The 12,253-nt window shown below is 42.5% G+C and overlaps 1 protein-coding gene across 1 annotated transcript in view; it reads right to left on the bottom strand.

The window, feature by feature from the left end:
- The window catches only part of wdr11 (WD repeat domain 11), a 45,594-nt gene that overhangs the window by 21,734 nt on the left and 11,607 nt on the right, over positions 1 to 12,253 (bottom strand). The window contains exons 10-11 of the mRNA XM_079169239.1: positions 10,074 to 10,250; positions 2,178 to 2,262 (exon numbers count right to left, since the gene is read on the bottom strand). Coding sequence (XP_079025365.1) covers positions 2,178 to 2,262; positions 10,074 to 10,250 — 262 coding nt within the window. The remainder of the gene's footprint in view (positions 1 to 2,177; positions 2,263 to 10,073; positions 10,251 to 12,253) is intronic.

Raw genomic sequence — 12,253 nt, 5'->3', positions numbered from 1 at the left:
ATTTATGTCGCACATCACTACAATGTAAATAAAGCTATAATCCTGGTCATTCATTTGCATAAATAATAATAATAATTTGCCTTTCAATGGGGTCCTCGCACCAATCAGTGCTCTGGCCCTGTTAGATGGTGTTTTTTAATGAGTACATATGAAGACATAGGAGACTGCATTCCATGTACTCTCTCTCGGATTTCTCATTTATCTCTGTAGTAACACTTCTAACATACTTTTTGTGATCCTAGAGAACAAAGATATTCTTCACACAATAACAATTGCTGTCCAGACAACAGAGGAACAAATACTTAAATCATAGTCGACTGAGCATGGAGGCATCTTTTTAATAGCTTCAACATGTATGGGAGACTTTCACAACTAAATAGCTAAATGTTGTGCCAGTTATGTCATCAGCTCTTAGAAATGATCATCAACAACTGTTCATTGCTACTTGTGTTTTGAATTTCTATTTTTAAATGCTCGGTTATGAACAGGAAAAGAAAGCTTCCTAATATAGAATTCTGCTTTTTTCCCTGAACGGCTCCTTTGATGTGTTATTGACAGGTTCATTAATTAGCTACTTAGACCTGAGGGAATGGTTTCGTGTTCAGAGGTTAAAGGAACATTTCGATTCCCAACAAAAAAAAATATCAAGTAATGTATTCTGAGTAAGAATGGAGAATGGTATTTATATGGTATTTATATGCAGCATGCATTTCACCCAGAAATCAATCGGCCTCTTTTCCCTGCAGACATTTTGGTCTATTGAGATCGATTTTAGAAAGTCTGGACAGCAAAAAAACATCACGAGACACCATTTGGAGGAGGTTTGAAATGTGATTCCAATCAGATTTCTACAGATGAGTCTGAGTCTGGACACTTTGGTCACTAAGAATGGATTTTAAAGCGTGGAAGCACTGAGCAGAATCCCGGCTGCTACTAGAAGAGGCACCAACAGAGGACAACAACAGTCCGTGGAAAAACTCCAAAATCCCTTTCACTCTCACTTTCGACTGCTTCCCCATCGCAAGGTCTACCGTGCTCCCCCGTCTCCGAGTTTGTCCGGTGAAACGGAGGAGTTCTACACCGCGACTTGCCTTTCCCTGGGGCCCAATAACCCATTTTTAAAAATGATTAGGTCCTAAAAGCTGTTAAAAGAATCCAGAGTTATTTCCCTTCCTCTGTTCATGTGAATGAGCCCGAGAAAGAGGCTGGACCGACGGCTGGGAGGAGAAGATCGCCGTATGATCTGGATTGTTTTTTTAAAACTCAATTAAATTAAATATATTTGTAAAGCCCCAAAATCACAAATCCGCCTCACCGGGCGTTACACTTGAAATGTGTGAGAACGATGTATAGAGCACATACTGAACTTAGTAAAGAAGATCTAGAAAGTGATGTCGTTGTCCTTTTGTGGAGATCAGTTAGAAGTGGTTTTCTTCCAAATGAATAGTGAATTGGCAGTGATTGTATGTTTGTCACTGTTAACTGGACAAACACAAGACTCCACTTACTGTTTCTAAGTGTTACATCAGCAGCCTTGGGTAGAAATGCAACATTGGACATCCCTAATTTAACACATCGTCTCCTTCTCTCTGCCCCGAATGAACACACAAACCCACACACACACACACAGTAAGAAATAGGCCTTGTAATGCCATTGATTGAGTTGTTGTGATGAATTGATTTGTACGGTATGCAAAGCTGGTCCCACTTTTCAAGTGCATCTAAGCTCCCTCGGTTACTTGTTGGGATAAACATCCTGAGGCATCTCTGCAGTATTTTTGTCAGCTCCTTGAGACTGCGTAGTTTAATTTTGATATTCTCTGGATTGATGACAAAGTTAGTGGTGGCAGGGTTCTTCTTCATTTTGCTCGTATTTCTTCCAATCAAGAAAACGAAACTCAGCCGATGTTGAGATAAAAAAAAACGTAAAGCAAGCCAAGGAGCACAGGAGCTGACAAGGCACTCTAATTATGTGACAGCCAATTGCCTCTGCAAACTCTAATGAGCCCAAAAAACAATCACCTCAAAATCAATCCCCCTCGAGCTGATTGACTAATGTGTCAATTGACTAATGTGTCAATTTACAGACATTTCATCTAATGTGCGAACTGAAGCGCTGACCGTGGGGACGTTCTGCCTGGTTGCACATTGAACTACACAGAAACAAAGATTCTTACCTGACTTCACAGGAGTGCACACTGAGCTCTTTGTGGAGAAGACCACTGGTCAGGTTATAGACCAGTACAGACCCATTGCTGGTGCCTGAGAAGAGGAAACAAGAGAGAAAGAGCAGCGCATAAGACACATAGGACACAAGGCATACAGTTACTTTAGGTAGCAGCATCTACCCTCCAGCAGGTTCACAGAGACGGTGTGACAGAGAGACACCTCTGCGTGTTCCTTGTCACTGCAGTAGGTGTGGATTGAGGCGCCACATCAAACCCCTGTGTCACTCAGCCCGCAGCTCTGTTTCATCTGCTGCTGGGAAAATACAGCTCCACCCCCCCCCACCACCCCCCAAACTCCATCTGATTAAATACTGCCGCTGACATTTGACACTCTGAGGAGGTTTGACTAAGTGACGTTTCTTTCACATTTGTTCACACTGTATGAAAAAAAAAAAAAAAAAATCAAACCAAAATTGACTTATTTTTTATGTTTACCAATCGGGGGGAATAACAAGTTTAAGTTACTACAAGAACTTGCATTTTGTGTTGATTTTGGCGAGTCCCTGTGTACGAAAGTGGTAGTGTTTCCGAGCTCCAGTTACTCATTTTACTGCTGCAGGGGTCCGACAGTCTAATACGTGCAGTCCTGGTTCTGGTTCTTCCGTGCCTCCCTTCTTTCCAGCGGGCCCAGCAATACAGCCTGGGTCTCCAGAAGCGTGGTGTCAGTGTTTGCTCCCAGCCGGGGAGCAGCGAGTCGAAGCTCTGCTCCCGGCTGGAGGAGGAGATGCTCCAGCCGGGGGCGCTGAGCTCTCTTCCTCCCGCCGGAGCTTCTGACTACAGGTCAAAGGCGCCAGCGAAGCCGGTCTGCAGTGGTCTAGTCGCTGCCGGAGGCCCAGCTGGATTATGAGCTGAAGACGCTCGGTAAACCTGCATTTTTTTTTATCTGATTTTGACATTGATTTCAAGCATTAAGATGAAATAAACAATCTTCTCGGCGATGGTCTCGTTTACTTCTATAGGTTATTTAGAGGCATCAGTATTCCAATAACTTTAAAATGAACTTTTAATCAACTTGCAACCTCTTTTATTAAGTTTAAAGAGCCCATATCTACACTTTCAGCTTCACACCATAAAAAGCTGACAGCCTATTTAGATCATGAAAAATAGCTTTTTCCTGATTGTGTAGATGCTATTTGCTTATATTACATTAGCGGGGGAAACAAGCAGTTGTAGAAAGCACAACACAATTGAGGTGATAACCTAAGCGAGGAAGCTGAAAGACGCAGCAATTAAAATAATTGCTCAATTCTGGAAGCATTGCAAAAAAAACAACAACACTGCAGCAGATGTGAAGGCCAATCAAAAGTCCATTCTCATGATGCTTTGATAGTGTTTAACAAGGTTTGCAGAATTTCTTTTTTTTTATGTTTATGGTCAACACACGCAGGAGCACATCTACTTCTATGATTATCTTATTATTCAATGAGTGTGATGGCTCCAGGTTGATGTGCCCCGTCCCTCTGCAAAGGACTGCTCAGTCTGCACTTGGCTTCAGCGAGACGACCGCATGCTGACACAACATCTGGAGGTGGCGACAGGCAGTGCTGCATGGGCATCTGTGTGTGTGTGTGTGTGCGTGTGTGCGTGCGTGTCTTCCTGTACAGCTGGTAGATGTCAGGCATACAGGAAGTGGGTGGATGGAGATAACCATAGATACTCCTGTCCCCGAGTTGCCTCACAGCCAACATGTGTTTACTTTAATCAAGCTGATCAAGAAGATGCTGCCCCTCCGTATGGTCTGGTGAGGTGAGAAATGAAAATCGTTGTCTTTGATTCTGGAACGGATACTTCAAATACGACAGCAAATAGAAAATGACCTCTAGCTAGTGTTAAAGCACTTTGGCTGTTTTGAACGAGCAAAACTGTTTCGATAAATCAGATTCCTTTTTTCTTTCTTACCGAAAACTGAGATTTAAAAGATTGACACCACACTCATATTTAGCCGTTAAATGTGACGCCACAGCAGCTGCTGGTTAGCTTAGCTTAATGTAAAGGCAGAAAACAAGGAAACAGCAAACCTGGCCACGGGTAACAAAACCTGCCCATCTATAAACCTTTCAAGTTAACATGATAGCTCTCGCTTGTTTAGTCCGTACCAAAATCATTAGTGCAAAAACTTAAAAGTTGTGGTTTCACATGAGGTGTTTCTGCTGGTTGAATGGCGAAGTCAAAGTAGAGACAGATTGAAGGAAGTCACTGCACTCGGCCAAGAAAGCGTATAGGTGTCGGTAGGCGAACTTTGTTGTGTTTCCAGTCTTTATGAGAAGCTAAGCTAACCAGCTGCAGCTTCATATTTACCAAACAACATAAGAGTGGTATTAATCTTCTCATCTTACTCTTACAGTGTCTTTCCAAAAATGTGAAACTAGTCATTTATATGTGGCCAATGCTAACAGCACAATTTACATCACAGGATCATGGCTAATCTTCTACACTGTTGTAAGAGTTCTGGTTCATCACAATGAGCAAATGATTTGATCCGTGTCAAAATTATAAGAATAATTTTGTTGCATCAAATCTGATACCAATCCTAAATGTAATATGTTTCAACAAGAGGCACAGCTGATGACGGTGCTGATGAACGTAACGGATATTGCCTTTGACAGACCAATGGAGCTAAGAACAAGAACTAGTCCATGGGAGAATTGTGTTGCTTTTTGAGGTGCATGCCTCAGTAGCTTTCTTTCATCTCAGACGTTTAATTTCTCACATTTTGTAAATAACAAATTTATGTTTTTGCTGTGTTGATACTTTATCCCACTCTTAATGCGGTTTCCTTCTGTAGATCCAAACAATGCAGCGAAGAATAGCTGTCGGGCGAGCTCGGATTAATAATTAGGCATGCCACCCTCAGATGATTAGGGAAGGGATGACAGGTTGTCAGTGTTTGTCTACACGTCACTGAAAAGTAAGGCCTTGTACCTATCTGTAATGGAGCTGTCAGGCCACACAAAGATTACAGCGTTATAGACAGAAGACCAGACAGCGTTGCCTCTGGGTAGCTCGGTTGAATGCACAGCCTCTGTAACCTTTCCCTCTCTCAGTCATCCCGGGCAAGGAGCCTGAATGACTGAGAGGGGGAAAGTGAGAGAAGGATATAGAGAAAACAGAGATGGGAAGCCCTGCCCTTCTGTCTAGCTGTAATGAAACTTCGGCTGCCTGCCGTCCCCCCCCACAGTGCTTTCACACCTTCAGCAGTGAGATCTCATCCCTTGCTCTATTTGCACCTAGCGGAAGGTGTAAAAACTCGGCTTCCTTCGGTTATTCTTCTGACTGAGACTCACCGAGACTCGAAGAGTCCCCCTATTAACTCAACTACACATTAGGGAGAAATCTAACGCAGACCCAGAGGCCAAGGAAGAGAGTGAGCTGTGTCTGCCAAGAACTCGGCCACCGATCGCCCTGGATTTAATGATCAGGTGTATTCTCTGGCTCTTGGTAAACAAGAAAGGTGACAGAAGCCAACGCCTGCCAGAACAGCTGTCACAATACCAACCTCGGCATCATTACTGAGTAGGAGACAATAGCAATTGTTAACCGAGAATGTATTCAATTTACTATTAATTTAAGTATCGGATTCAAAGACTCCGAATGTGGCAGTTTCTTATGTTATTGTAACTTCTACCTTATTGCATTAATAAGTCAGGGCCATACGTATTTGGACAGTGACACCATTTTTCTAATTTTGCCTCTTTACACGACTCCAATGGATTTGAAAGGAAGCAGTCAATATGTGGTTGAACTGTAGACTTTCAGCTTTAATTCAACGGATAAAACAAAAACATCACATGAACCGTTACGGAATTATGGCAATGTTTATACAGTACGCCACATTTTCAGAGGCTCAAAAGTAATTGGGACAATTGTCTGACAAACGGTTTCATGGCCAGATGTGGCCTGTTCTGTCACTATTTCATGAAAAACGATGCAGATAATAGGATTCAAAATGATAAATTAGCATTTGTTAGCTGGTCCATAGAACTCTCAGCATGCGGACCAAAAAGGTGTCAATGCAAGTGAAGGAGGCCATTGTTAGGTTTGTTAAGTGTTTTTCAGCCTATCAGTCAGAGAGCAGAAACATTAGGATTGACCAATTAAACAGTTTGGTACATTCTTAAAAAGAAGGAATGCACTGGCACCAACACCAAAAGGCCCAGAAGACCACGGAAGACATCTAAAGTGGATGATCGCAGAATTCTTTCCTTGGTGAAGAAAAACCCTTCATAACATCTACTGAAGTCAAGAACACTCTGGAGGATGTAGACGTGTCATTGTTAAAGTCTACAATCAAGAGACGCCTTCAAGAATCGAAATACAGAAGGTTTACAATAAGGTGCAAACCACTGGCAACACTGAAGAACAGGAAGACCCGATTAGACGTTGCCAGAAAACATCTGAAAAAGCCTGAGCAGTTTTGGAAATAGATTCTTTGGACAAATGAAACCAAGATTAACTTGTACCAGAGAAAAGTGTGGAGAAGGAAAGGAACGGCTCATGATCTGAAACAAACCACATCATCTGTCTAACATGGTGGAGGCAGTGTGACCTGGTCAGGTATGGCTGCCAATGGAACTGGGTCACTGGTGTTTATTGGTGATGTCACAGCTGATAGAGCAGGAGGAGTTCTGCGGTGTTTAGGGCTGAACCATCTGCTCACATTCAGCCTAATGCTACAAAACTGATTGGATGGCGCCTCACGGTGCAGATGGATTATGACCCAAAAGATAATGTGAACACAACTTAAGAGCTTCTCAAGGCAAAGGAATATTCTTCAATTGGCGAAGTAAGTCACCTGATCTAAACCCAAGAAAGCAGGCTTTTCACTTTCTGAAGATAAAACTGAAGGCAGAAAGACCCACAAACAGGCAGAAACTGAAGGAGGCTGCAATAAAAAGGCATGGCGAAGCATCTCCAGGGGAAAGAAAACTCATTGTTTTTGGTGATGTCTATGGGTGCCACATTCAGACAGTCATTGACTGCAAAGGATTTTCCTCCAAGTATTACAAATAATGATTATATTCACAATTACGCGAGTTTGTCCAATTACTTTTGAGCCGCTGAAAATGTGGGGGACTGTGTGAAAATGGCTGTAATTCCTAAACGGGTTAATGTGATATTTTTGCTGTATCCAGTGAATTAAAGCTGAAAGTCTACACTTCAACCACAGTCCACATACGTATGGCCCTGACTATATGCATCATTTCCAACTGTGTTAATACAAGAAATTGGCTGGAAATGAAATATATAAGCCTGAAGATACCATTTTAATTAAACATACTTATACCTCCTCCACCTTTCAACAGTAAGTGCCAACCGCTTAATCCCCAATATAATTATCCACTCCCCCAAACTTACTATTCACAGGACAGCTCACAGGAAGTAGAACAAAAGGCACATTTCAATAATGCAGCCTGAGAGTGTTTAACTACTTGACTCTGCAAACTGACGATGGGGACCCGACAAATGATGTGCATAGAAAACTCAATCGCCCCGTTCTAGTTTTAGATTCAAGACGCCACTGGGAGCCAGCTGTGCCAAGTCAACCTCACACCATCTGTAGCGTGGTGGGCTCCTACTGCCCTCCGCATCCACAATTCACAAACGGATTGAAAAAAAATAAATAAATGACAGTCCGTCTGTGACTGAAAAGTGTTTTTGAAATTGCTGCTTTTGAAAGAATGGTGATTTTCTTTTTGGAGGTAGACACGCCCCTTCACTTAAAAGAAAACACGCCCCGAGACAAATCTATAAATAACAGACGGAGAAGAGCAGCGGTCACCCCTTGAGGCCTTTTAGAGCCATCGCAGTCGTTAAGTAATAATGTCTAGTGAACCTCAGTGATCTCTGCGTCCCACCATTGTGGACGTGATGCACATATCAAAGTGACAAATGGTTGTAAGATGTGCGAGGTTGACGGTGTTGCTATTCATCTGCTTGTCTGTGGGTGGCGATGCATCTTTGAGATGTGACTTATTTATGTGGGCTGTGTCAGGGGACAGAACTGGAGCCAATTCTTCAACTTGACAACTAAACTGAAGGTTTGCTGCGTCGGGCAGAGAACAGCAGTGCACACACACACACACACACACACACACACACACACACACAAAGTGACTGACAGACACAATTCTGCTCTTAATTTCCCCATTCAAATTGAAACTTTTCTAATGTTATGCATCATTACTGTGGAGAAGATGGAGTAGCTTTTGAAGGAAATGGCTATGCTAATCTAAAACAAATATCCTCTCTCTGGTCTGGCAGCGGCCTTTGGGGAGTAATAGCGGAGGCTGATATTTCAGATGAGGTCTGCGCCTTTGGTATCATTTGAGGCCGCTCAGTCAGATTTAATGGACTGTTACTTACTGACTTTCTGTCTTAAAGAGTCAAATTCAATGAAATGCTTTGCATATTCTGACATTCGCATTATATATTAGAGGATTCACAATGTTTTTAAACTCAAAGATGAGAATTTGCAATGTGTCGAGATGGTTTAACAGAAGCGTCGGCCAGTTCAAGGAACACTTTGCAACTCCAAAAATATTTGTCTGCAACTTCAATAGCTTACATTAATTGGACGACAAAGAGAATATTGAAAGCCAACATTTAAAGCAACATTTTAATTAAAACCTACGTGGGGTACTACTGGGGATTCTGAAACGATTCATTCTCTTTGACAGGTCTTTTAGGCAGCGCATATAAATAAATATATCTAATAATTGTGTTGCTATTCTGAGGTAATGGCCTGCTTGACTCGATGCCTGCCTTTGTATCAGTAGCTGTTCATTTCCTGTCCCGTGATGAAGCAATGATTACGGTCTGGCCCTGCTCTGTTCACTCTTTCCAGTGCAATCAAAATATGTAGCTGCAGCTGCACAATCATCCAGCCCTGTGGCCTGCAGAGCACTCCTCACTCACTGGATGTGTTGTGCCGTCATCACTGGGCTGCAACATTTCACTAATCAAACCAGAAAAGCTTCTGCTTCGCAATCCGTATATCTGTGGTTGTTACAGCGATGGGCATGATGAATGACAACCACTGAGACAGAGTACATGTGACAGTTTGAAAAGGGAAAAAAAGAGAATTTACAACCATGGCAGAAATATATCCAACCAACCAGCTCTGAGTAACCGGGTCATGATTTCCTAAAAGACACATTGCTGTTAGAGTTTGTCAAATGTATGTTTTTGGCGGTTTGTGCACCAGAAGCTGAGTGCCATATAGTCCCATTATAATAGAGAGAAGGCAGACATCTCTACGGCCAATATCTCCAACACTGACACTCACACCACAACAATCTCGATTGATTAAAAGGGCAACATGTAAGAGGTCAAATATACATTTTGGATTTGAGGGTGAACAGTCCTTTTAATCGATAATGAACTACTCTGAAAACTAAAACAGATGATCACGATCATCATGGGAATGTGTCCCTTCATGCAACTGTGTAAATATAAATGCATGCATTTATTGACAATTCCCCCATTTTTGAAGAAGTTACTGACACATACTATAGACAGCTTACTTCAATCATCTAAAATATGTTAATACAGCAGGTCATATGCAGGCTAATGTTGTGCTGACATGCTAATGTTAGCAACATACTGAAGCCTACTGACTGGCTAGCAGCAGAGCAAAGAGAGCTTCATCCCTAGTCCTTCCTTAATCAATTGAAATGGTCTAGAACAGCAGAAGAATACAGCACACGTGTTTAAACACTTCTCCTTCACACAGAACATGCAGAATTTATTGGAGAAGGTCTTTCGTTTGGGAATAGAACCCCCCACCCTGCCAGTGGCAGTGCCTTGCTGTTCAGTGAGTCTTGTAGCGTGTGCATTGTTACCTACCTATAGCCAGCAGGGGTTGGTAGTGGTTGATGTTTTTGGTGGTTAGAGGTGGACACATGCGGAGGGCGAACGGTGGCAGTGGCAGACCAGACAGCAGGCCCGTCAGCAGGAACTTCAACTGGACCTCCTGCTGGTTGGATGATGGAGAAAGAGCCTCACCGGCTATCAAGGTCTGACCTGGAGGGTGGAAACCACAACACTCGCGACTGAATTAATGAAGCAACTCAATAATAGTAAACAGTAAATCTAGCGTGCTGAACTTTGCTACAAGAACATGAGAAGTGTCCATTATGTGTCCTCCTTTCTTTCACATTTTTAATGGATCTAAAACCAGGGCACGCAATCTGCAATAAATCAGTATTACAACGTGAACTGTACGACAATTTATGGGTTTGAAGCTCCAATTAGGAACGTCCTCATATGTCCTTTGGCCCTGGCCCATGTCTTTAAATGTTGTGTATGTGTTAATACAACCGAGTCCAATTTAGTATTTAGGCACACACAGAATTTAGTCAAGCTGATCCAATTTAGGTGAGAAGTCTGGTAGCTGAATAAGTCTGCATGAAGAAAGTACGACTGTACTTGAATGGTTCCCTATAACTTTTCACATTCTGTTCTACAGTACTTTATATAATATGTGCGGAGTGGTTTCGATTTGTAAATGTGTGTGTGTGGGGGGGGGGGGGTCTGGACAGGATTTAGACAGCTACTCAGAAGCACCCATCCATATGGATATCTCATTAAAACTGCAACAGTTTATTTGTCTGTGACAGTAAGTGGGTCACGCATTTGCAAAAATGTCAGAAAAATCAAAACGCGAGCAAATGAAGCAAAACTTAAAGACACAATATGACAAACTATGAAGTGAAGCTACCCGACGTACTGACAGCATTAACTATTGATGTGCAGCTCCTGCTACAACTCCAGATGAGGCTGCATATACGTCAGACAGACGCCGAGTCCTGATTTTGTGCAGGTGTGAGTCATCGAGTGACACGGCGTCATTTGTACCCCGATGAAGGCACAAGTCGGGACATGTTGGAATAAACCTAATCTTTTGACGCTTGGAGGGAAGTGTGCGGTTATCTCTCTATTCCCTCCTTTTTCCAGAGCTCTAGACAGACATTTGTAACCGAGCTCATTAGCCCTCTTACAAAATAACACTTTCAACTTGGCTTTACCGATCTAATCCGAAGCCGTTCTTCAGCTGGAGTGGAAAAGCTCACATTATTTGACTGCAGCTGAAAGCCAGCAGAAAACGAACAGTATTGTTTATTTCATTAAGGACAGTTGGGCAGCTTTAATGATCTGAAATCATTTGTAGTGAGTTGAGACAATTAAGCCACAGACCAATATGCGTTCTCTACTTAAATCTACTTTGCTGATTTCTCCACATTTCTAATATCAGGCAGTCATAAAATGCAACATCAGTTTTCACCATAAATACAAGCCCATGGCCCTTTAATATTTTCAAAGACATAAACACACTCTATTTTTACTGAGGGATGGATTTGATGGCAATGCTTTTCCCAATCAGACAGTTAACGACAAAATGTAATGCGTTCTAAATGAGCAATCCTCTCCTTTTGTGCATTTCCTGCAAAGCACAACACCTTTGTTGGTGCAAATGCCTTGAAGTTATCGTTGGTTTTCACTTCTTGCGCCATAATAGTCCACTTTGCATTGGAAATGTAATGTCCCTCTATATGAGCGTTCATTGCCGCTTGAAGACATAATAAAATGAGATGAAGGCATGACTCCAAACAAACCAATACATTGATATAAACATACGTATAACCGATTGTCACCAGTTATAATATGCAATGATGGCAAATATGGTTGTCTAGGCGGCAGCTCTTGCCTGTAGCAATGATCGGTTTGCCGTTATCCGCCCGATGCTCTTCTGGTGTCGGCCTATCAGCATAACATTTTAACATCCAGCAACAAAATGTTGGGAAACTGCAGGCCAGTGACGTTCGCTCATAACAAGAGCTTTAGTCACCAACTGTCAGACAAAGCTATTCCTACGGGCGGTAGCTGGCTCCAATCTGTCTGTGTGTGTGTGTGTGTGTGTGTGTGTGGAGAGAGATACCTCTCCCCTTATCCCAGCATAACTACTACTGCTCCGCCTCCCCAAGGCCCTCAGCTCACAGGCAGTTTGAATTTCACTGACTACAACT

This window comes from Pholis gunnellus (assembly GCF_910591455.1).
Source record: "Pholis gunnellus genome assembly, chromosome: 11".
Taxonomy (NCBI): Eukaryota; Metazoa; Chordata; class Actinopteri; order Perciformes; family Pholidae; genus Pholis; species Pholis gunnellus.
Note: the sequence above shows the minus strand (reverse complement) of the source record. Positions and strands in the feature narration are given on the sequence as shown.